The following is a 24,221-nucleotide window of genomic DNA, read 5'->3' as shown; positions in this document are numbered from 1 at the left end:
GCAGCAGGGGGACCCTAAGGTGGAGTAAATGGGGAGGCAGGTGGCAGGGAGCAGCGTTACTTTCTGGAGGCCCCCTGTTTCTGTGCTGCTCCAGCGGGCCCTGGCAGGAATTCAGGGCTGGGAAGAATGTTCATCCCTTGGCAGCCCCGTACCCAGGCTCTGGTGGTAGGGTTGACACCAGATGGCCCTGGAGTGAGTGGGAGAGGGAAAATGGCCAAGGGCTCGTCTCCGGAGTCAAGGTTTGCCGTTCCGGGCCATGTGCACCGTAAGGTGGTTTGGTCATAGGTAGGGGTAAGGCTGCCACAGTCAGTTCCCCTTCCAGTGGAGTGTAGGGGACTGGCTCTCTGAAGAAAAGCCTGGTTTGTAGTGTTCACTGATGTCTGCAGTGTAAGTACTCCTGTACCCCCATCGCTGCTGGTTCCAGGTACCTGCACAGTGCCTCTGACTGGAACTGGCATGAGACACGCACAGTCTACTTGTGGAGCCATTATGAGCCAGATCCAGCAGACCCCTGTGCCCTCCTATGTTTTCAGGGAGGCAGGAGAGCCTGGTGAGAAGGGCACAGGCCCCGGTCAGGCTGGAAGCCCAGCTCTGCCTCTGACCAGGCAAGATTGGGCAGAGCCCTCATCTTTGCCTTAAGTTCCTCTCCTGTAAAGTGAAGGGAATCAGTCTCAGGTGGGCAGAGTGGGCTTCTGTCTCAGGGGCAGGGTCTGGGAAGCTGGCCAGCCAGGGGTCAGCAGCTGAGAAGGCATCTAGGGCCCCTGAATACAGAGCAGATCCAGGACTGGGGCAGGCAGGAGCTGCTCAGAGGAGGGTCCCATGGGCTGAGTTAACACAGGAGTCACTACATCTGCTTGCCTCTAAGGTGCAGTTGTCAGATGGTAGCTGTCACTGTCATTGCCATCTTTTTGGCCAAAAGTTCACAAGAACATTTCCCAGACACCAGGACCACAACTTAAGGTTCTGACACTTGGAAAAACCCCACATGCATGCTGGGGGCTCCTGCAGACACACTCTCCTGCATGTGGCCGTCACAGTGACCCCTCCCAGAAGTGAAGCCCCCAGGGACCTGGCAGGCGACAGCCATCCTCCGGGAAGTTTAGGGGAGGAGGACACCTTGCTCCTGCTTAGTGACCAGTTCAGCTCCTGGGTCAAAAGGGAATTTTTTTCTGAGATCAACAGGGTGATGTCACGTTGGGGAAAGTGTTTCCCAGGTGGCTGGCCAGAGGCATGTGTCTGTGGCCGCGGCTGCCCCACCTCCTGGACACACATCTGCTGGTGACACAACCCTGTTCCCTGCTACTCGGTTCCCGCTTATCTCTCCCGCCTTTTCGGCGCCACCACCTTCTTGGAAATGAGTGGGGCCAAAGGGGAGGGGGCTTAGCATCCCCGCCCCGCCAGGAGGTCCCATAAAAGCAACTGTAACTGGGTCCCCAGACTGCAGAGCCAGTCCTCCACCTGACAACTGGACAGCCAGACAGACGGCAAAATGGCACTGAACATGCAGATCCGGGCTGCCTGCCTCCTGCTGCTCCTCCTGGCCAGCCTGACCAGTGGCTCCGTTCTCCCGCACCAGGTGAGAACCCCCTGGGCCGGGGACCGGCTGGGCAGCTGGAATCGGAAGGGAGAGCCAGGCCCCTGGGAGGGGGCTGCTGAGGGCAGCTGGAGACCCCAGCACAGGGCCAAGCTCAGGACTGGGCAGGGCAAGGGGGACGGGCAGCTGCTTCAAGGGCAGAGATGGGGTACAGAGTGGCAGCAACCAGGGGACCCCAGTCTAATTCCACAGTGATTTACTGAGTGCCCGCTCTGTGTTAGGTCCTATTCTAGACAGTGGAGATCAAGCAGTGAACAAAGGAGATGAGAGGAGATATTCTCATAGAGCTTACGTCATGGTCAGGGAATCAGTCGGTGAACTTAAAAAAAGTAAACTCTTGTGTTTAGTGAGTGCTCTTCATGAATAACTAAAAGATGGTGGTAGAGTAATGATGAGTTAGCGGGGGGAGGGGGCTGCTTTAGATGGAATCAAGGGCTGTTTTGTGAGGAAATGTTACTTGACCTATGACTTGGAGAATAAGAGAAGGGGGCCGCAAGCCAAGACGGAGGTGGGGGCAGGTGTGGTGGACTTGAGGATCGGAGGGCTTGGTGAGTGAAGGAGATGGTACTTGGAGACCAAACCGTGGTCATGCCAGGTCTTGTGGGCAACTGTGCAAACACTGATTTTCCTCCAAATGCAGGGGAAGCCCTGCAGGCTTTTGAAATGGGAAAAGCTGAGAACTGACTGATAATGTGTTGGGGAATGGATTGTAAGGGATGAGATGCTGGCAAGGGGCAAGCATCCAGGCCAGGGAGAATGCTCTGGAAGAGTTAACAGCTGTGGAGAGAGGAGGAGACAGATCTGGGATGTTGGAGGCAGGAGACCCACCTGTGGGACGATGAGAAGAGGCCAGAAAGCAAGTTCACTCCAAAGATTGCAGCTGAGCCAGGGGATGCTAACCACCTGGGGATGAGCTGGCTGGTGGGAGCAAGTCTGAGGCTCCGCCCAGGCCCTGCCATCCTCAGTACCTCTTTGGCTTTCACAGACAAGACAGCTTGCAGACCTCCAGACCCAGGACGCAGCTGGAGTTGCAGCTGGCTTAACGGTGAGAACACGTGACACCCTCTTCTGAGCCCACCCCACCCCACCCCCTGCCTTCCCTACGCCCAGGCCTCGCTCACGCGCCCCTCCTGCCCACAGCCCGTGGTCCAGAGGCTAAGGAGGCGAGACACCCACTTCCCCATCTGCGTGTTCTGCTGCGGCTGCTGTCACAAATCAAAGTGTGGGATGTGCTGCAAGACATAGAGCCGCCCTGTCCCCCAACCACTTATTTATTCCCGCTGCCTTCCAACATTCGGTGAATGGTCTTGGAATAAAATGGCTGGTTCACGCTTTTATTTTCCAAACCGAAGTCTGTGTTCTCTTTTCTCCTTGACAAAAGCCTGTACCGGAGACTCGCTGCGGCCCCTGTCTTGTGAGGGGCCAGAGCTTGGTGAGGTGTGCGGGGTTGGTGTGTTGCAAAGGGTTGCAAGGAAGCTTGGAGGCTTGGTGGAGGGAATTTGTTTTCTCTTCTTCCCCGACCTCAAAACACCTCGAATTTATGTCATAGCAGCAGGGAATGAAAGTTGAAGTTTCCTCCTTGAAATCTTAAAACAAGGGTACAAATTCAAATGCCTAGCCAGAGTTCCCAAAGTAAGGTCTGGGGACTCCTCCAGGGCTCCACAAGGTGGAAACTACTAAGATGTTACCACTTTTTCACTCTTGTTCTCTCGTGAGCGTACAGCGGAGCTTCCCAGAGGCCCCAGGACATGTGATGTCGTCATCACTCTCCCGGCCAGTGGATTGTGTGCTTGTGTATCCTGTGCTTTAAACATTTCCCACTTTCAATCTCTAATACATTAAGCAACAATAGATATAACTCAGTAAAACTAAAGGTTTTTGGAGTTTGCAATAATTTTTCAGAGTATAAAGGGGTCCTGAGACCAAAAAGTTTGAGAATCACTGGCCTTCAGGGACCAGACAGGTGCAGTAAACAAGTGAGGTGTGATGAATTTGTTCCACAGGAGCCTCTAAACTTGTATTCTCTCAATAAGGACACACATTGCATGGGAGACACATGGGAACTGTTTATTCCCCTCCACAAGGGGTTGAATTCCCTCCCTTTCCTCTTGAAAACTGTATCCTTCTCAAATTAGGACTTTGGGTTTAACAGAAACACACTAGTATATATAATATAGATAAACAGCAAGGACCTAATGTATAGCACAGGGAACTATATTCAATTTCTTGTAATAAGCTATAGTGGAAAAGAATCTGAAATACATACATATATATAACTGAATCGCTTTGCTGTACACCTGAAACTGACATTATAAATCAACTACACTTTAATAAATAAAATTTAAAAAAAAAGAAAAATTGTATCCCTCTCAATTGATCTAATTTCCCCACTTTGATAGAAAAAGAGATGCAAGACACATTTCACTATCTCCTTAGCCCAAGAAAACACATCAGGACTAGAATGATGATAAAGCCACTTGGCCTCAATGTTTCATAATGATAGGCAGGGGGGAGGCTTGGGACCCCACAGAAAGAGGCTGCCAGGCATGGGTGCCATGCCCAAAGGCAGGCCAAACATAGCTGGAGCTTCTTTTCCAGAGAAGGTGGCAATCCTTATGTTTATCGGCAATTTCCTGATTTTTAAAATAATCAGTTTGGCAGATGATGAAAGGAATCTGATTTAAAAAAAAAAATCAACACGCTGGGAGCCAAACTAAACCCAGCTGGGAGCCAGCTCAGCCCTGTGCATCGTCAGCTCCTGCCTTGGAAGCCACAAGAGGCTGGTCCTCTGGGAGAGGTTTTCCTGAATGGAGACCAAAGGACGGGTAAGGAAGGCGAAGTGGGGAACTTGGCCTCTTCTCTGCTGCGGGATCTCGCTGGCATCCTCTCCCTGCTCTGAAACCCCACCTCCTCCTCTGTAAGAGGAGAGAAGCGTTTACAGCACTCGGCTCCCTGGGCTGTGGAGGAGCGAGGGAGGGTCTTGAAGGGGTTTTGGAAATTGTCAAATGCTTTGTCAATGTAAGGGATTTATATTGACAGGGGAGAGGGAGGGGGAGGCCTTGAAGACCCCTGATAAGTGCCCAGGAGGTGGGAGACCCAAAATTGCTAACTGCATTTAATGACATCAGTGCTTTTCTCTCAGCTTAGCCAGTCCTCCGGGTGGTCCCAGTGATGTGAGGCAGTTAGCGGGCACCAGAATCTCCCCGAGGGCCTGGTAAAATGCAGATGCAGCAGGTCTGGGTGGGGCCCAGAAGGTGCATTTCTAACAAGGTCCCAGGTCACATTTTGAAGACTCCTGCTGTGAAGCTGCCAACTCTGGCTGAGGTGAGAGATTGCCTCCTGGTTGGACCAAGCACCAGCTCCCACTCCAGAGAACACGGAGTAGGTGGGCCTGAGGGCTTGAGTCTGCCCTGAGATGAGTTTTGCTTGGTCTGCACAGTGTTTTAGAGAAAAATTGTGCTAATACCTAAAGATCAAAATATTTCACATAAAATCTGAACTCCTGCTGTAATGGGTTGAACTGAGTCCTCTAAAATTTAAATGTCGAAGTCAACCCCTGGACCTCAGATTCTGTGATCTTATTTGGCAATAGAGTCTGCACAGAGATAATCAAGTTAAGATGAGGTCATTAGGGTGGGTCCTAATCCAATAGGACCTCTGTACTTATAAAGAGGGGCAATGTGGCCCTCTTGACTTCAGACTTCCAGCCTCCAGGACCTTGAGACAATAAACTGTTTTTTGAGTCACTGAGTTTATGATACCTTGTCACAGTAACCCTAGCAAACTAACGCACCTGCCTTGTCTGGAAGAATCAGGTGATCGGGCAGCACTGGTAGCTGGATCTGAGTGACATCTCGCCCTCCGGCTGGCAGGGACTCTGCAGTGCTCCATCCTCTGAAGGCTGGAGACGCGAGAATTCAGAGCTTGGTGATAGCGCCCTCTATGGGACACACTTGCCGGTGTGTCCTGCCCCCAGGGACTGGCTTCAGTTCACACCCAGAGGGATGACAGACCCTCAAACTGCACAAGCACCCAACCCCGAGGGGGCTGGTGTTGACGCTGAAGGCTGTGACATATGAGTCCCCCCGGGATCTCTGCGTCCTCCCCAAAGCCCAGGCACCAGGCCCCTCTCTCCTCTGGGACCTAGGCGTTCAAGCCCCACCCCATTCTCAATGGGCCTTTGTCCCTGACTGGGAAAGGCACGGGCAGAGTCTGACATCATGAAGCCTGAGGTGGGGGTAGGACTCCCCCTCCCCCTCCATCCAGCCCGCTCTGACTCCTCACGCCCCGCCCGAGGCTGCGGGATTTCCCCGCCCCTCACCCCCGCCCCCACTCCCCAGCCCAGGGCCGGGTTCTCCCTCGGGAGAAAGGACCCTCCCTCCTTTCCCTCTTCTCTGGCCCGAAGGAAGACAGAGGATGCCCCAGTGTGACTGGACTGCTCATGGTCAAATCACTACTACACTTGTCACACTACCACCACGGAAAGGTCATGACCAGTGGGAAGGGCTGGGGCAGCAGGAGGATCACTGTGATATCTGCTCACGGACAATCCCCACCTGGCTCCAAGAGTTGGCACAGTCCTTGCTGAGCACCTTCTTTGCACAGGCACTGTCCTAGGAGCTACAGAAGTGAACAAGACAGACAGACAGGCAGGATTCTGAGCTCAGGTGCCGGGGGCGGGGGGAAGCAGCTCACCAAGGGTGCAGGTGGGCAATACCATGCTGAAGACCATGGAAGGACAGGGTAGCATTGAAATCGAGGGGCTTGGCTTGGTGAGAGGGGCTGGGCAGGCTTCCAGAGGATGTGACATCCAAGATGGGAACTGAAATGAGGCCACTGCGGGCGGCAGAGTGGGGAGTGGGATGGGGTTGGAGGAGCTTTCCGGGAGGAAGGAACAAACGCAAAAGCCTCTGTTCAGAAGGTGCCACAGGGTATTTGAGGCACACATTTGTGCACCCAAACTGCATTTATGCATCTTAACTGCCAGGAGCCATTCTACCGGCAGGGTAGCCTGGGAGTAAACAGGCAAAGCCCTGTCCTCCTGGATGTCATGTTCTCACGGAGGAGACAGTCAATATACAAAGTCGTTTGTGATGGCCAGAAGAGCCTACAAGAGAATAGAGCAGGATGTGGGCACCAAACATGATTCAGGGAAGTAATTCTAGAGGGGGTGGGGGTTACTGGGACCCAGAGTGGGCATCCTGCCTCCTCTCCTAGCCACACTGGCCTCTGTGGCCTCCTGGGCCTGGGGTTATCTCTAAATTACCACCAAAATTCCCTAGAAGCTTGAGGACAATGCCTTCTGCCTCTCAGTCTGAGACTTCCAGAGATATCAGAGCACCCTCCCAGGGACCCAGAACCAGGGTGCGCAGTGATGGAGGGGGAACGAGTGAGGCAGCCACCCCCATCCCCTCCAGGAAGGAGCTCATGGAACCCAGGCGTCAGGCTGCCCAGTTCGAGCGGTGGTGACAAGGGCCCTTTGTGCCCCCCTCCCCCGGGGGCAGGGAGGAGCTGGGCCCTGGAGGCAGGCGGCCCCTGGCACCCAGGGGGAGGGGAGGGGCCGGCAAGTGGGGGCCTAGACCCTGGGAGGCCAGGGGACTGCGAGCGGGCGGGCCGGCGGAGCAGAGGGTACAGAAGCAGGAGCATCAGGTGAGTACTACAGCCGAGAGGGCCGGGGCCGGGAAGACAGCGGAGGACCAGGGCTGAGAGCCAGGGGCAGGGTCGCCCAGGGCCTGCGCAAGGCATTGTGGCCTGGGCCACGGCGGGTCACTGTGAACTGCCACTAATTTAGGAGGGGGGACAGTGTTGCTTAGGACTCCTTTGGCCATGGGCAGGAACCCCAGGGGTTTGGGAAGAAAACACAGAGAGAAAGAATGAAGCACGCTCCTCAGAACCCCTCTGGTGGAGGTTCTGCAGCAACAGCTGCCCTGAGGCTCCTATGTTTGGGGCAGATGGGGTGGAAGTGGTCCTGGGCCAGGTGAAGAGCAGAAGGATGCCCAGCTGATCAGACACCTGCATCCTGCCATCTGGGAGGGGGTGGGGGCAGTGAGCTCTGAGTGAACGAGTTCCAGCACCTGAGTGCATGAAGGGGCGTGTGCGCACGCACAGGCACCTCTCCGCGTGAGTCTTAATCCATATCAGTATTTCTCTGCCTTTTTTGACACCCCACTAAGGAAATTTTATGACCTGTTTTTCCTAATCCTTCTTCCCCCTTGAAATGTTAAAACTACGGATTTACTGTATATGTTTAGGTGCTGTGGCCCTTTAGAGAGCCACAAACCACTGTAGTAGCTAAGACGTTTCCGGACCCCACCCCAAGAACCATTTTTCACCCCCATTCAGAATGCCCGGTCTACACCTGCATTTTGCAGGTCTGCCCAGGCCCTGTGGCCCTCACCTTTGTCAGTCCTGTACCTTCCTGTCGCAGGTACAAAGATAGCATCTGCCTCTTGTCCGTCATCACGTGTCTGGGTGTGTCTGTCCATGGACCTCTGTGTGTATGTCCAACCGATTGCCTTTGTGAGCATGTCACACAGGCAGATCCGGGTGTGTGTGCCTGAAGGCTGGGCCCGTGTCAGTCCAGGTGTGTTTTGGGCAGGATGGAGGGTGGCGCAGGTGTGCCTCTGTGACTGTGTGTGTCTCAGTGCCCATCCATGCGTGCAGGGCCCTGGCTTCTGTCCATGCGGGTCCCTATGGTGTGCGCCTGCTCCTTCTGGCTGGGTCTAGATCTGTCACATTTCATACCAGCATTTGCATGTGTCTGACCATGCATGTGTCTGTCCGTGGGAAGAGAGTGTTGAAAGTCAGCCACTTGGAAACCTTGGCTCCAACCCTGAGGCGACCCACAGAGCAGCCGGGTGCCAGGAGCTTACTCACCCCAAACCCTGGTCCTTCCTGGCCCCTCTCCGAACCCCGCCAGGAGTGCCCAGCTCTTCTCTCACCTCCACCTACTCCAGAAGCCCCCCAGGATGAGACCCCCTCCCCCTGAGGGAACAGGGCTCTTTTGTACCGGGCTTGGTCCTCAGGAGGGTAAGGACACCAGGGGCCGTCTGTGGGGTGGGAGAGGGCGGCAGGAATTCACACGGCATGTTGGGAATGCTGATGCTGTGAAACCCAGTCATTGATGGGGCCGGGTCCCCGCCTGCCACCCCCAGGCCTCAGCCGTGGGACATCTGCTCCCTCCCCCCATTCACCGCCCGCCTCCCCCCACCCCAAAGCTCTGCTGCTCTCCTTTCCTTCCCCAGAGTTCTCTTCCAACACAGCTTGTGGAGGAGAGTGGAGGGGGGTGATCTGAGTAGCTCTGAGGCTGTGTGGGAGGGTCCCAAGCATCCCTGAGCAACAGAGACCATGCGGGCAGCCTTACGACAGCCACAACTCATAGTAGGTCCTGAAATTGGGTGGCTGAGGCTCAGGCCCCTGTCTCCTTGCACTTTTCTATCTCTTGTTCCAGGTTGGCTGACCGACAGCTTCAAGTGGGACCAGAAGACATTCCCAACTCAGGGAGACGGAGGTGAGGGGTGGGGTTCCAACTTCCCCTTCCTCCCAGCTTCTCCTGCTTCCTGTGGCTGGTCCACCCTGGACTCTGGCTTTACTTTTTGGAGATCCCCAGGGGCATGATGGTAGTAAAGATAATTATTAGCGCATCCATACCACATAGAGACAGGACAGTTAGGTGGTTAAGTTTGCAGACCTGAACGGGGTCTGCAGACCTGCAAATGCTTGAATCTGAGTTCTGCCACTTACCAACTGTGGTAAGTTACTCAACCTCGCTGAACCTCAGCTATAAAATGGGACTAAGAATTGCATCTACCTCAAAGAGATCAAATTAATTCATATAATAGAGTAAAGCACTGGGGGTGGTACATGGCTGATGCCACAGAAGTGTTCGTAACAATAAATAATCATAGCAGCAGCGGTGAACATCCAAACAGGTCTGCTTCCTGGTCTTAGGAGGGGCGCTATTTCCACTCCCGTGGCCTCTACTTTCCTTTCCCCTCTCCAGCTGTTGCTCACTCGCTGTACAAAATGATATTCCTCACGGCGCTGCCTCTGTTTTGGATCATGATTTCAGGTAATGGCTGGGGGTCTAGGGATTCGGGGGTCTTGGCCCCTGAGCAGGCTGGGGTTGTTTCTGTGGGTCCCTGGAGCCCACTTGGGCAGTGGAAGGTGATGGGAGCAGGGGCTGGGGGCATCCGGGAAGGACATGACCCTCCATCTCAGCGGTCCTGCTGGCCCACAGCCTCTCGCGGGGGTCACTGGGGGGCCTGGATGCCCTCGTCCATCTCAGCCTTCGAGGGCACGTGCGTCTCCATCCCCTGCCGCTTCGACTTCCCGGATGAGCTGCGGCCGGCGGTCGTGCATGGCGTCTGGTACTTCAATAGCCCCTACCCGAAAAACTACCCGCCGGTGGTCTTCAAGTCACGCACCCAAGTGGTCCACGAGAGCTTCCAGGGCCGCAGCCGCCTCCTGGGGGACCTGGGCCTGCGCAACTGCACCCTCCTGCTCAGCAACCTCAGCCCCGAGCTGGGCGGCAAGTACTACTTTCGCGGGGACCTCGGCGGCTACAACCAGTACACCTTCTCCGAGCACAGTGTCCTGGACATCATCAGTGAGTCCCCAGAGGCTGCTGCGCGGGCGCGTACAGGGGGCGGAGCAGTGCAGGGGGCGGGGGCGTGTCAGGAAGTCCTCCCAGAAACTTTCCAGGGACGTCTGGCTGGCAGGACCAGGGACTTGTCGGTTTGGCTAGGGGGTAGGCGGACAGTAGTACAAACGCCCATACCCACACGGACGGGGCAGATGACAAACATGGGCAAAGCAGGGGTCCCAAGTAGTCAGAGGAAAACAGTGCTCTTACTCTTCTAGAAACACCTGGAGGAGGGCAGTGGGGCCTGGGGGTTGCGGTAAGGACCCGGGATCCCTGCATGAGCTGGCCTACTGTGGGCAAGTTATTTAAATTCTCTGGGCCTTGTTTTCCTCTTCTGTAAAATGGGAATAAGAATAGCACTTAAAACTCAAGGAGGGAACAGCTGTCAAGCGCTCAGAGGAGTGCCCGGTACCCGGCGCCCAACTCTGGCCGACTGGTGCTGGCTGAGAATGCAGGGCCATGGCTGTCAGATAGTCTGAATTTTCAAGGGAAACCAGAACTGTGTATTCTTCTGTGTATTTTCAACATGCGCTGCTGATTCAGATATTAAGAGAGAACATCCTAAATTTAGGCCAAAGGAAATGCAGCGCTCGGTGAGTTTTGGCAATCAGAGTAGGGCCCACTGGCTCATTTCTGAGAGACACGGAGTCCTTAGATTCTGGCTCCCCATCAACTCTGAGTCTATCTGAGGAGCCAGGTTACAGCCTTGATGCAGAAACAGACTCCCCCAACTCACAGCCAGACATAGACACGTCTCCAGGACATACTACACACACACCACACCACACACACAGGAAGGTAAACCAAAGCAAACGTGGGAAGGAGAGAGGTTTCTTTCTTTCTTTTCTTTTTTTAGTTTGATTTTGGGGGGGAGGTAATTAGGTTTATTTATTTATTTTTAATGGAGGTACTGGGGATTGAACCCAGGCCCCCGTGCATGCTAATCATGGTCAGTTTACCCTGAACTAGCTGAGGCCTTAGTTTCCTCATCTGCAAAATGAGCAAAATAATATTACCCACATTCTAGCTTTTGTATGGCTGGAAGGACTGGCAAGTTAGACGCTAAAACGTACTCAGACCACGCTATTGTTGTTTCCATTATTACATCCGGTGTTGTATCTGCAGAGGGCTTCTGGGTGCAGAGTACCCAGGAGAGAAGGTGGGAGGAATTCTACATCCATGAACAGGGAGGGGACCAGGTACCAGGAATGGAGTCAGACAAGGTGGGGGTGTCCTCGAGTCCGATGCTGCTTCCTCACGCTCCTTCTCCCCCTCTCACCTAGACACCCCGAACATTGTGGTTCCCCCGGAAGTGGTGGCAGGCACGGAAGTGGAGGTCAGCTGCATGGTGCCCGACAACTGCCCAGAGCTGCACCCAGAGCTGAGCTGGCTGGGCCACGACGGGCTGGGGGAGCCCACTGTGCTGGGGCGACTGCGCGAGGACGAGGGTACCTGGGTGCAGGTGTCGCTGCTGCACTTCGTGCCCACCAGGGAGGCCAACGGCCACCGGCTGGGCTGCCAGGCCTCCTTCCCCAACACCACCCTGCAGTTCGAGGGCTACGCCAGCCTGGACGTCAAGTGTGAGCCTGGGTGCGGGCCGGGGGCGGGCCGGGGGCGGGGCCGGGGGCGGGGTCTGCGGCTCAGGCCCTCTGACCTCGGCTGTGTCCCCGCTGCCACAGATCCCCCGGTGATTGTGGACGTGAACTCCTCGGTGGAGGCCATCGAGGGCTCCCACGTCAGCCTGCTCTGTGGGGCTGACAGCAACCCGCCGCCGCTGCTGACCTGGATGCGGGACGGCACGGTGCTCCGGGAAGCCGTGGCCGAGAGCCTGTCCCTGGAGCTGGAGGAGGTGACCCCCGCAGAGGACGGCGTCTACGCCTGCCTGGCCGAGAACGCCTACGGCCAGGACAACCGCACCGTGGGGCTCAGCGTCATGTGTGAGTCGCCGCCCTGGGGGCGCAGGCGCCTGGCGCTGGGGACATGGCCTCACTCAGGGCCGAGTCGGGGGTCAGGGCGGTCAGGGCCACACCCCATCTGTGGCTGAGGTGAAGATGGAGAGGAGGCTGCAGGTTAAAGCGTTCCTTCATTCTTTCTATGGGTGTCTGGTGAACACCTACTCTGTACCCCTCTCATCACTAGGGCAAGATGGGAAGAGACAGATGTGGTCCCTGCAGCCCAGGAAAGCTTGTTAAATTCAGTTTCCTGGGGCCAGATCTGGGCTTGGTCCCGGAAGTCTGCATTATAAAATGAGGGTTAAGGGAAACCCAGGACTCACCCAGACTTCATGGGCACCCCAAACATTATGGGGACCCAAGGGGAGGGGTCTGGACAGACAGGATTCTTAGCTAGGAGCCAAGGAAAGGTCATTCGTTCATTCATTCATTCACAAATATTTATTGAGGCAAAATGCCCAGGGCTGGGGATAATAATAATGACAGCTCTAGCCAACGTTTACTCAGCAGTTTCTGACTGCCTTACACAAATACTCTTCCCCCAGGCATCCCCACAGCTGGCTCCTACCCGCCTCCTTCTAGTCTCACGGGAGCCTTCCCTCAACATCCTAGTTAAAGCTGTTCCTACCCCGATTTCCCATCCCACCTTTGTTTTTCTCCAAAGCATGTATCCCCATCTTGCCAACTTTATATTTGATTTACTTACATAACATCTGTCACATGGGCAGGGGTCTTCATCTACCTCGTTCAGGATAAAACAGTGCCTGTCACTTAGCAGATTCTCAGTGACCCCTATGAGGTTGGGAATATTGTTAAACCCATCTTCTGGATAAGATAAATAGGATCCAGAAGGGTGACCACATGGGTCCACACACAGCTGGGAAGTGGTAGAGCCAAGATTCAAACACAAGAACTGGCTGCAGAACCCGTTTTTGTAAATGAGACAGCCAGGCCTGGGCTTGCCTGAGCCATCTGAGCTGGTGTGCTCAGATTAGGGGGGTCGGGGGGTCACATTTGGGGGTGGGAGTTGACTGGCAGAAGAGGCACCCCTGGCTTCTGACCATCAGCCCCCTGTCCTGCCCCCCAGATGCACCCTGGAAGCCGACGGTGAACGGGACAGTGGTGGCCGTGGAGGGGGAGACAGTCTCCATCTTGTGCTCCACACAGAGCAACCCGGATCCTATTCTCACCATCTTCAAGGAGAAGCAGATTCTGGCCACGGTCATCTATGAGAACGAGCTGCAGCTGGAACTGCCCGCCGTCACGCCTGAGGATGACGGGGAGTACTGGTGCGTGGCCGAGAACCAGTATGGCCAGAGGGCCACCGCCTTCAACCTGTCTGTGGAGTGTGAGTACCCCCTCTGCTCCCCTGCCCCTCCTGCGAGTGGCTGGACAAGATTCCTGCCCACCCCTACCCCCGGGCCCTGCGGTGGGGGACACCTGGGTTCCTGGGAGACACCCACGCACCCCAACCAAGGGTCAGCTTTGCTCCAGCAGAGGAGGATCAGGGAAGCAGGGACTCCACAGCAAGAAAATAAAAGTTCCACCTGAGAGTGCTGCGTCCTCAGTTGGCTTTTGACTAAGGAGATTTCTGAACCCTGTGGCCACTGTACCTTTGCATTAACTAAAATCATAACCACAACATCTAACCCTTTTGGAGCATCACTAGGTACCAGGCACTTGTTAGAAGCTCTGTACAGGGACCCAGACTTTCATTCTTACAACAGCCCAACAAGGGAGGTTCTGTTACTGTTACCAGTTTCCAGAGAAGGAAACTGAGGCCCTGAGAGGTTATGCCACTTGCACAAGATCACACAGCCAGAAAAACGGCAGAACTGAGATTCAAATCCAGAGGTCTGGTTCCACTCTTCTGTACTCCCCAAAGTTGACCTCATCCTATGTTATGACATCAGAATACATTGATCGAGCTATTGTTATGTGCATGGGCTGTGTGGCTTGGTGGGAGGTGGGGGATAGGACCAAGAGGACACCGAGCTTATCAGCAGATATAGTATAACCAGAGAGATGAGATGGATGCATATGAAAAGCTGACTGTCTTAGGAATGAAGCTCATTGTTCCACTGCCAGCCCGGGCCCTTCCTGCCCTCCTCTGTGCAGACAGCACAGCCAGTGCCCCACCCCCACCCCAGCCACCATTCTAGGTCATAGCTCCCAAGTCACAGCGTCCACTCCCCCTCCTCCAGTAACTCCCTCTGGAACATCACCTCCATATTTCCATTCCCCTCTGCTTCCTCCTCACCTCCAGCCTGGCCTCTGCCACTTATCTCCAAACGTCACCACTCCAGCCTCAACTATTCCACCTACGATGGTCCCCACCACACAAAGTTGCCAGAAGGCATCGAGTACAGTGCATACTCAATACTCTGCGTGTGGCGATAGTGGTAGATACGAGTCATTCCTGGAGGGCCATCTCCCACCACATGGCAATCGCTGTCACTGCTCTGCTAACCTTTCATCCTGGGGCACCTTCCCTCCCAGTCTTTGCTCACTCACAGCATCCGATGCGATCACGCGTGCGGGTTGTGCGATCCCCTGCCTTCTCCAAACCTGCCCTCCTGGGCCAGCTTCCCCTCTGCCACACGCTTTTCCCTGTTACATCTGCTTCCCAAGCCAGGGGTTCTTTGGTGTAAGAGTCAGAGACCCCCTCTGAGAATCTGCTGGGCGCCCCTGAACATACATACACCTCCATCTCACGTACATTTTCGGTCACAGACCCTCCCCTATAGGAAGAGTGGCTGCAGCAAACGGTTATCAAGGGCTGAGGATTACATCGCCGGCACGTGTTATTTTGCTGGGCCCTTGTGGTCACCCCTTGAAGCAGCATTGTTCTCACTGTCCCCCTTGACTGAGGAGAAACTGAAGGTCAGAATTCCCCAAGGCCATGTAGCTGGAAGGCTGGCCGGAGCCAGGATTCTTTTGGACTCCTGTCTGCCCACTTCTTAACGCCTGGCTGCTTCACCCCCCACTACAGTCCTTGATACCGAAGGACTCCCTTAATCTGGCCTCTTTTGAAAACAAACAACAGATTTGGAGAATAAGGCCTTCGATCTGCTGGAGCGGAGGAGCAGCTGTGCCGCCCCATCCCCCTCTGAGCCCCTCACTGGGCACCAAGGCCTGTGTTGCCGTCTGGGAGTCTGGCCTCAGCCTGCTGGGCAGAGCCACCCCTGAGGCCCCTCTCTGTCCCCTAAGTCTGTGTTCCCTGGAGCTGGGCCTTCAGTGCTCGCCGACGCTGAAGTGGGTGTTCCTGGAGTGGGGTTCCCAGCACGTGTGGGACATACAGGGCGCTCGCACTTACTGAGAGCTCATGACAGGCAGGAGACCGAGCCCTTTGCACATGTTGACTTACTTTGTTCTCGCAACAATGTGACTGGGGGCAGGGACTGCCCTTTACCCCAGTTTAATGGGAGGAAACTGAAGTGTTACTGATGTCCGGCACCCCGACCTGGGTCCGAATCCCAGCTCTGTCTCCATCCTTCTGCGTGATCCCGGACAAGTGACTTCACCTTTGCTAAGCCCTAATTTTCTTCTCTGAAAAATGGGTATAACAGTATCTTACCCTAAAGATGGTGATGAAGACTAAGGATGTTATGGGGAGTGGCTACAGCGCCTGACAAGTCCCACGTGCCCTGTAAGTCTTAGGCATCCTCAGTTTCCCACTCATCTCTCCTTTGGACTCCAGGCTGGAGTCAGCCCCGCCCTCCTGCTGCCAAGGCTTTGCTCACGTGCACCCTCTGCTGGAATGGTTCCATTTATCTAATCCTGAATCCCTGGCTGGAATGTTAAGCCTTTCCAACATACTCACCGGCCCACTTCGGAGCAGGGTCCTCATGGCCCTTCACAAGTAAAGGACCATTACTCCTGTTGGTACAGATGAGAAGTCCATCTTGGAGGTCCAGGAAGCTGAGTGGCCTGATGGTGGCCACTAGCCAGTAGGTAGCAGAGCTGGGATTCAAGCCAAAGCTGTCTCACCCTAAACTCCTCATTTTTTTTTTAAATTGACATATAGTCAGTTTACAATGATGTGTCATTTTCTGGTGTACAGCATAATGTTTCAGTCATACATATATATATACAAATATTCTTTTTCATATTTTTTCATTATAGGTTACTATAAGATATTGAACGTAGTTTCCTGTACTTTACAGTAGAAACTTGTTTATCTAATGTATATTAGATGCAGTTAATGTCTACAAATCTCAAACTCCCAATTTATGCCTTCCCACCCCTTTTCCACCTGGTGACCATAAGTCTGTTCTATATTTGTGAGTCTGTTTCTGTTTTGTAAATAAGTTCATTTGTGTCATTTTTTAGGATTCCACATATAAGTGATATCATGCAGTGTTTTTCTGTCTCTTTCTGGCTTACTTCACTTAGTGTTATGATCTCTGGGTCCCTTCATGTTGCTGCAACTGGCATTGTTTTATTCTTTTTTATGGCTGAGTAGTATTCCATTGTATAAATATACACCACATCTTCTATCCCCAGTCATCTGTCGATAGACATTTAGGTTGTTTCCATGTCTTGGCTATTGTAAATAGTGCTGCTATAAACTTCCCATTCTTTGTGGGACTTGGGGTTTGTCTAGCATCAGTCAGGGTTTCGTAGGTATTGAGGCTGCTGGCAACGCCTCAGAGATGCTGAGCACGTGCAGCAAGGGTGTCAGCGTTCCCACAGCACTGGGGACGGACACTGTCACAGCAGCACCAGTGGTGCGGTCTTTTTTTTTTTTTTTTTTTTTAAGCAGTGCAGTCTTGAATGAAAGGGTTTACACAATTTAATCACTGTCAGTTCAAGTTTGTCAGTAATTTATTCTGTGATGTGTTAATACTACAAGCATAGTGCATGTCTGCCTACCAGAATTGTGGAATATTTAACTTTTAATTTACTAGACTTAGAAACGTGTATATACATTGAGGTTCCAATTGGAATCATCTCTTGCAAATACACTGGTCATGTAACTCACCTAACAGCCCATCACTGTTACCTGCATTTTTTTTTTTTTTTTTTTTGCTGGAAATGGAAAATAAGTAGGGTAGATGGGCCCAGGGTCTTTTGCCGCTGTGTGAGTTTTGGTCAGAACTGAGAACCAGACCGAGCTCAGACTAGAGTGAGCAGAAGGGAGTGCCGGACTCTCCAGGAGGGAAAAAGAACATAGTTGAAAAAAAGCAACATTCAGTGTTCACTGAATTCAGTGAATTGGAATTTCATATTTTGGAAAATGAAAGGAAAAAACACATACCCATACCATTATTGTAATTCAAATGGGAGCAAAGCAAAGCTCAACTTCGTGATCTTGGGTGGAGGGTGGTGTATGAGGCCCAGGGAATCCCATGTGGGAGGGAGGGTCAGGATGCAGGGAGCTCTGGGGATAAGAAGAGGCAGCTCCTGGATGGCCTGAAAGAGAGGCTGGCTGAATTCAGTGCACAAGTCTTCCCAGAGCTCCTGCAAGGTGAAGGGTAGGTTCTAAGTAGCGGGGACAGAGTGGGACAGAGCAAGAGAATGTGTTTTTGTTTTGTTGGGTTTTTCTTGGGGGGGGTGGGGGCAGCAGTAATTAGGTTTATTTATTTGCTCATTTTTTTAAGGAGGTACTGGAGATTGAACCCAGGACCTTGTACATGCTAAGCATGCGCTCTACTACTTGAGCTATACCCTCCCCCCTGCAAGAGCCTGTGTTGGTGGAAATAAGAGACCAGGCACATCAGTATATAACATGGGGAGGGGTAAGTGCTGGGGAGAAAACCCCAGTGGATGGTTAGCGAACGGAGGCACAGCGCACACGGGGTGGCCACAGGAAGAGACATGGTTGGTGCACAGAAGCTGCATGGAGTGAGGGCGTGAGTTTGGCAGGTGTCAGGGGAGTGTTCCAGGCTGAGCGAGAAACCAAAGGCCCCAAGGTGGGAAGAAGTTTCAAGAGATGAGAAACAGCAAGGAGGCTGATGTGACTGGGAGGGAATAAGCCAGGGTGAGAGGAGACCAGAGCGTGGCTAGGGCCTGCGGGGCCTTGCAGACCAAGGAGAAGTTGGTTTATTCCAAGTGACATGGGGTTGGGGTGGGGATGTGCAGTTGGAAGGTGGTTTTGAGCAGGGAGTACCACAATCTGTTTACGTTCTACAAGGTGAACAAAGCTAGAGAGGGTATAAGAGATAGTGCAAAGGGGAACAGGCAGCCCATCTCCGAGCCGGCTGCCACCCCCACCCTTGGTCCTCAGCCCGGGAGTCCCTGCGGCCTGGCCTCGTGTTGTCACCAGCCCACCGGGTCTCGGTCTCTCCCCCACAGTTGCCCCCGTGATCCTCCTGGAGTCCCACTGTGCGGCGGCCCGAGACACGGTGCAGTGCCTGTGTGTGGTCAAATCCAACCCGGAGCCGACCGTGGCCTTCGAGCTGCCCTCGCGCAATGTGACCGTGAACGAGACAGAGCGGGAGTTCGTGTACTCTGAGCGCAGTGGCCTCCTGCTCACCAGCATCCTCACGCTGCGGGGGCAGGCCCAGGCCCCACCCCGGGTCATCTGCACCTCCAGCAACCTCTACGGCACCAAGAGTCTGGAGCTGCCCTTCCAGGGAGCCCGTGAGTGGTTTGGCCAGGGATGGGGAGCCACCGGGGAAGGGGGGTGGCGCTCCTCTAGGATCCAAGCTCCCCTCAGCCAGGCTGACCATCGGCCCCTGAACACGGGTCAGGCTCCTCAGTGGATCAGGTGGTAAAGATGCCCTTTGCAGTCGGTTAGGAGAGGCTGCTCTGAGTTTGCTTGTACTGTACCGGCCCCTCTTGGGGCCCTTGAGCAACTAAGGCCTCCAGGCCAGTCAGTCGGTGCGAGGATGTGCCAGCTGTGCAAATGTTTTCACTCTGCCCTAGCGTGTCTCCTAAGAGCGTGGGTGTCCTCACTCCCACCAACAGATCTGAGGGCGCCTGGGTCTTCTCTCTCCTCAGACCGCCTGATGTGGGCCAAGATCGGGCCCGTGGGGGCCGTGGTCGCCTTTGCCATCCTAATTGCCATCGTCTGCTACATCACCCAGACACGCAGAAAGTGAGCGGGCTGCCGGGGCTGAGCTAGGGGTGGGGAGCCTTCAAGGGCAGAGCGGGGGCTGGGCGGAAGCTGGGCAGGTGGTGGGCTAGGTATGGGTGTAGAAAGGCGAATTCTGCTCTGAGAATGTTCAGCTGGATGGAGGGGAGAGGGCTCCCACTGACATGAACCACTGCGGTCGGGTCACGCCTGCCAGTGCCCGGGCCCAGTACGCCCCACCAGTCATTCCCTGTTCCCTACATTCTATGCTACGGGCTCCTGCCATCCCGGAACTCTCCCATACACACTCCGGTGTGATGGGGAGAGCCGGTACCCCTGGCTTGCAGCCACAGCATCAGTCACAGTTGGTCCCAGAAGCCCCCGTGATTACACACATCTGTGGGAACAAAAACATTCCCCACCCCAAACCACACCCGCCTGCCACAAGTGCGCTGCTGCTGTTTTCCTTAATTCCTTTCTGGGACCGCTGCTGTGAGAGCCCACACACGTCAGCTCCTCCGACAATCAGTGAAACTCCCTGCTCCACATCCTGGCAGCGAGAGGGGCAGACAGCCCCAGGGCATATGAGGAGAACCCAGAGAAGCAAGGCTGGGGTCCTGAAAGCGGCAGAGACCAGGGGCCAGGTGGCTCCTCCTCAGCCGTGAGGCAGGGGAGAGACGGGCGCTGGTGGACAGGAAGAAGCTGTCACTCTGAAGGGGCTGCCGGCCCCATCTTAGGGAGATGGGGAGCAACTCTGGGGTCTTTTGGGCCAAACTCCTAAGGTCGATGGGGTTGCAGAAAGGGAGGGGGAAGGGAGGGCTTGGGGTCCCACTGGGGCTATGTTCTGCCCCACAGAAAGAACGTGACAGAGAGCCCCAGCTTCTCGGCGGGGGACAACCCCCCGGTCCTGTTCAGCAGCGATTTCCGCATCTCCGGGGCACCAGAGAAGTATGAGGTGAGACTGGAGCCCCGTAGCTCCAAGCTAGCTGGAGACCTCGGATGCCAGAGACACCAAGGGTCTGGGAATGGCCTGGGGGCAGGGGGAGCTGGTCCCTCAGAAGGGAAGGAGAGGAAGTGTGGAGGGCTGGCTTGGACCTGGGCTGGGAGGCGGCGTCCAGACTGAGGCCATGAAGGGGGCTGTGGAGCTCGGGGCCGAGGGAAGCCCTCATCCTCCCCACCTGGGTCTATGACTGCATTTCCTTCTCTAATAGTCCAGAGAGGTCTCTACCCTGGAATGAGCACCCCAGGAGGTAGGTTCCGGGGGCCTCAGTGTGCTCACCTCCGGGCCCTCGTTGGGCCGTGGGGTTGGCGTGCATGTGTCTGCGTCCCTGTCAGGCGTCCACAATGGTCCCCGGTTCAATCTGGCCCTACCCAGCACTTCTGGCCTTGTCTCTTCTGTCCCGCTGCTGCTCCCCTCTGTCTGTCTGTGGCCACTGTCCTGCGTGTGTGTGTCTGAAGGCCTGTGTCGGGGTGAGGAGGATGGAAAGCTTGCCAGGGATGCCGAAGTTACCTGCAGCATCTCCCAGGTTGAGGAGGGGACCACACCAGACCCAAACGTACCGAGCCAGACATTTACAAAAATTGAGGAAAGCGGACTCCCGATCAGGTGGCTTTAATTTGGTGAAGTGTTATGGACTGAATTGGATGCCCTCAAATTCCTATGTTGAAGATGGCTTCCTGGTGACATTGACTTGTAGGTGACTTTCAGGCTTAGCAGTGAGGGGGCTGTTGTGTGTAGGGATCAGCTTGAGCAGGGGCCCCAGAGGGGGCCCCAGACACTATGGGGCCGGCTGGGCTGGTGGTCCTTGAGGAAGGAGGCTCACCCAGGGTGTTGGGACTCAACTCTGGAGCCGTGGGGGTGCCAGCAGGTCTAGCCTTTGCCTCTGGAAAAGGTAGAACACGACCTCCTAATGGGTTGGTTCCATTCACAGAGTGAGAGGCGCCTGGGATCTGAGAGGAGGCTGCTGGGTCTTCGGGGGGAACCCCCAGAGCTGGACCTGAGCTATTCTCACTCAGACCTGGGAAAACGACCCACCAAGGACAGCTACACCCTGACGGAGGAGCTAGCCGAGTATGCTGAAATCCGTGTCAAGTGAGGGAGCTGGGGGCAGCCCGTGTGGCCACCCCCCCCTCAGGACCCTCGCTGGCCCCCACTGGCTGTGGGCTCCCTTTCTCCCAAAAGTAGTGGGGGCTGGGGCAGGAAAGGGATGGGGCAGATGACCGTGAGGTCCCGGCGGGGCCTGGCCTCCCCCTCCTTCCCAGCTGCCCCTGCCCTGCCAGACCCCCCACCTCTGCATTGTGGCTCCCCTCTAACCCTCTTTAACCTCATCTGTCTGGAGGGGAGCTCCGTCTGTCCGTGTTATTTATTGCTACCCCCTGCCTGGTCTCCTGCCCCTCCCCCACCTGGCCCCAGGGCCTGTACGGAGGGACATGAAATAAATGCCCTGAAGCCAAACACCCATCTAAATCCTAATGATTCTGATCCAGCCCTGGGGAGCCTGCCATCCACCGCATTTCCTTCACCAAGTCCTCAGAATTCTAGCCCTGAGCCCAGGCCAGCCGCCCTTAAGTTGCTCTGACTCCGAGCTGACAGCTGTGGGCTGGGTCTGGTCCACAGGGTGTCATGCTTGACTTCTGAGTGATTTCACATAATGACTCTCATTCCAGTTTCTGCCAGTCAGAGTGACTGACAACACCAGGCTCGCGCTTACACATTGCCACGTCTCACTGAAAGAGATGGTGGCTGCCCCTTCTGAAGGAGCCTGGCTCCTGACTGGCCACAGTCCCCACCTTCCCCTTTTGTCCTACACCTGGCTGGCTTCACTCACTGATGTTCCAGATCTTATGCCCTGCAGCACCCTCCCCACCCCCCACGCTTTCAATGTTTCTGGAGCCTGTGTTGGCTTGACTCCCTCACATTCGTGCTGTACTCTGCAGCTTCAGTCTTTCCAACTTGATTTGGTTCAAGAACACCCATCAGGCATCAGCTGTGATTTATGCCCCTTCAAGGAGCTCAGGCTGTCCTGGGAAGGGACCCCTGCCCCAAGACAAACCCGTGAAGATGAGAACACTGGGGCCCAGAGACGCTAGGTGATTTTTCCCAGGGTCTCAGAGCCAGGAAATTGGCATGGCCAGGTGCTAGACTCTGTTCTGCTTTTTCCATAACCCCTGTCAGGAATTTAAAGACGGCCGGATGCTCTGGCATGAGTGCTCTGGCATGACATTTGTGTCAAGGGCTTACTATGAGCCACATGATTCTGCCTGATTTTTAGGAATTTCTCTATCTCCCTTTGCCTTCCCTAATGACCAGGACAGCGGTTCTCAGAGTGGGGTCCCTGCACCAAGAGCATGAGCCTCACCTGCGCTCCTGTCAGAAAGGCAGAGCCTCAGGCCCCACCCCAGACAGCAGAAATCAAAACCTCTGAGGGGGTCCCCAGCAGTCTGGGTTTTGACGAGTCCTCCAGGAGAGTCTAATGCACGGGTGTTGAGAAACTGGAGGAGCCGAGGTGCAGAGGTGAAACTACTTCCTCCAGCCCCCCTGCTGCGACTGTGCAGTCCCAACCTGAGCCCAGGGCCCTGGCCCCTGGGGCCCGCGCACTGACCACCGGGCAGCACTGGCGTGTCAGTGAGGAGCCACGGGAGCTCACGCGTTCTGCAGGTGACAGAGCTGCGGGGCTGCGGGTGACTCAGGTGTGGTTCCCGAGAAAGGTGGTTTTCCCCGGTTTTCAAGGAAGGCAGAGGACACAACGGAGGCCAAAATCAACATCCAGAGGCAGGAATAACCACACTAGGCTGGGAGGGAAGGGGACAAGGCCGCTTCGGCTGGGATGGGAAATCCACATGCAGGAGATGGGAAGAGATGTGGGTGTCAGTGGGGATGTGGGCGGCGGGGTTGGGACCCTACCCTGAGGCCCTCTCCTGATGTAGGGAGTCATGCAGGGAGGACAGTGAATAAAATACCTCACACACAAGCCTGGCTGCAACTGCGGTCCCTGTAACAGGGACAGCTGTTACAGCTGAGAATGGAAGTGTGACTTAGGGTCTCGGGGTCAGGGAGGTGTCCATGTGGAAAGAAAGTCACTCAAGAATGCCCTGTGTGAGGGCCCCAAGTGACTCTAGGAGCTGAAAAAAGCCTGGAGAGGGTGGCCGAGGAGAGCAGGGGCTTCACGGCAGCCACACTGGAAGTTTTGACCAGGTTTCCTGCACACAGGCAGGAGCCCCGCCCTCACAACGTCTGTCCTCTGACGACGGACCCTGGCTCCAGCAGGTCTGGCCTGGGAGGAAAGCCCTGAAGGACTTCGCCCTGAGACGCAGAGCATGTCAATAACAAGGGCCTTTGGCTTGAGCACCAGGCGGTGAGCCGGGGCCCCCAGGAGGGGTGTGGAGCCACTTTTACGTTAATAGTCACTTAGTCTGTAGCAGAACCAAAAGAAACCAGCAGACCAAATGTGTTTTTTGGTGTTTTTTTTTGATACAAACTTAGGATGAGACTAAGTTAAAAAAAAAATCAAGTGAATTGATTTAAAGAAATGGATGAAATAAAAATATTTCAGGTGGTTGGTTCACAGGCAGGACAACTGTCCTGATGGTCACAGGCAAACCTTTAAAGTTTGGGAAACAATGAAGTGATCTGACACAAAGGCCGTATCTTCTCTTAGGAGGGACTAACATTCAGCGATGACACACAATTGAGTTGTCACACTCCCCCCGGAGTTCATGGTTACTGAGCACCTGCTGTGTGCCAGGCCTGCGCTGGGCTCTAGCGATGCCACAGAGACCGAGAAAACTGCACTCTGACCTGGTGGAGCTGACATCCTGTGGAAGAGCCAGACAACGGCCAGATAAGCAGGGGTGCTCGGAGAGGGAGTGTGCTAGACGGAAACTAAGAGAGATAGGACAGGGCGTGATTGCAAGGCTGCTGATTTAGAAAGCAGTCATTTGAGTAGAGACCGGAAGGAAAGAGGGGAGGAGCTCTGTTGATTCCTGGGGAATGTGGGTCCAGGGAAAGCCAAG

At 54.9% G+C, this 24,221-nt stretch overlaps 2 protein-coding genes across 7 annotated transcripts; both read left to right on the top strand.

Annotated features, from left to right (window-relative positions):
* The first annotated feature begins 1,437 nt into the window (after positions 1-1,437).
* HAMP (hepcidin antimicrobial peptide) lies at positions 1,438-2,940 on the top strand. Its single transcript, XM_010950083.2, has 3 exons — positions 1,438-1,576; positions 2,580-2,639; positions 2,735-2,940. The coding sequence occupies exons 1-3, from the start codon at positions 1,490-1,492 to the stop codon at positions 2,837-2,839; spliced, it is 252 nt and encodes an 83-aa protein (XP_010948385.1). The 5' UTR covers positions 1,438-1,489; the 3' UTR covers positions 2,840-2,940.
* A 143-nt stretch (positions 2,941-3,083) lies between these two features.
* Positions 3,084-23,640, top strand: MAG (myelin associated glycoprotein). Of its 6 annotated transcripts, none has more exons than XM_074369804.1 (11): positions 3,084-4,419; positions 9,045-9,104; positions 9,597-9,665; positions 9,834-10,202; positions 11,522-11,818; positions 11,918-12,175; positions 13,278-13,538; positions 18,488-18,775; positions 19,136-19,232; positions 20,064-20,163; positions 21,140-21,663. In XM_074369804.1, the coding sequence occupies exons 3-11, from the start codon at positions 9,620-9,622 to the stop codon at positions 21,302-21,304; spliced, it is 1,881 nt and encodes a 626-aa protein (XP_074225905.1). In that variant the 5' UTR covers positions 3,084-4,419; positions 9,045-9,104; positions 9,597-9,619; the 3' UTR covers positions 21,305-21,663. The 6 variants fall into 6 exon arrangements, with proteins under 6 accessions (XP_074225905.1, XP_074225901.1, XP_074225902.1 ...); XM_074369800.1 differs by lacking the exon at positions 3,084-4,419 and adding an exon at positions 4,434-8,623; XM_074369803.1 differs by lacking the exon at positions 3,084-4,419 and adding an exon at positions 20,420-20,458 and having other exon boundaries at positions 8,639-9,104; positions 21,140-21,277.
* The last annotated feature ends 581 nt before the right edge of the window (positions 23,641-24,221 follow it).

The sequence above is a fragment of the Camelus bactrianus genome, chromosome 9 (assembly GCF_048773025.1).
Source record: "Camelus bactrianus isolate YW-2024 breed Bactrian camel chromosome 9, ASM4877302v1, whole genome shotgun sequence".
Lineage (NCBI taxonomy): Eukaryota > Metazoa > Chordata > Mammalia > Artiodactyla > Camelidae > Camelus > Camelus bactrianus.
Note: the sequence above shows the minus strand (reverse complement) of the source record. Positions and strands in the feature narration are given on the sequence as shown.

What these genes read in the sequence shown, in the direction of transcription:
- HAMP (XM_010950083.2), top strand. Translation starts at nt 1,490, where the DNA reads ATGGCACTGAACATGCAGATCCGGGCTGCCTGCCTCCTGCTGCTCCTC. An exon ending in GCTCCGTTCTCCCGCACCAG is followed by an intron (nt 1,577 to 2,579) that starts GTGAGAACCCCC and finishes TGGCTTTCACAG; the next exon opens with ACAAGACAGCTTGCAGACCT. An exon ending in GAGTTGCAGCTGGCTTAACG is followed by an intron (nt 2,640 to 2,734) that starts GTGAGAACACGT and finishes TCCTGCCCACAG; the next exon opens with CCCGTGGTCCAGAGGCTAAG.
- MAG (XM_074369799.1), top strand. Translation starts at nt 8,942, where the DNA reads ATGCGGGCAGCCTTACGACAGCCACAACTCATAGTAGGTCCTGAAATT. An exon ending in GTTTTGGATCATGATTTCAG is followed by an intron (nt 9,666 to 9,833) that starts GTAATGGCTGGG and finishes GCTGGCCCACAG; the next exon opens with CCTCTCGCGGGGGTCACTGG. An exon ending in CTTCAACCTGTCTGTGGAGT is followed by an intron (nt 13,539 to 18,487) that starts GTGAGTACCCCC and finishes TCTCCCCCACAG; the next exon opens with TTGCCCCCGTGATCCTCCTG.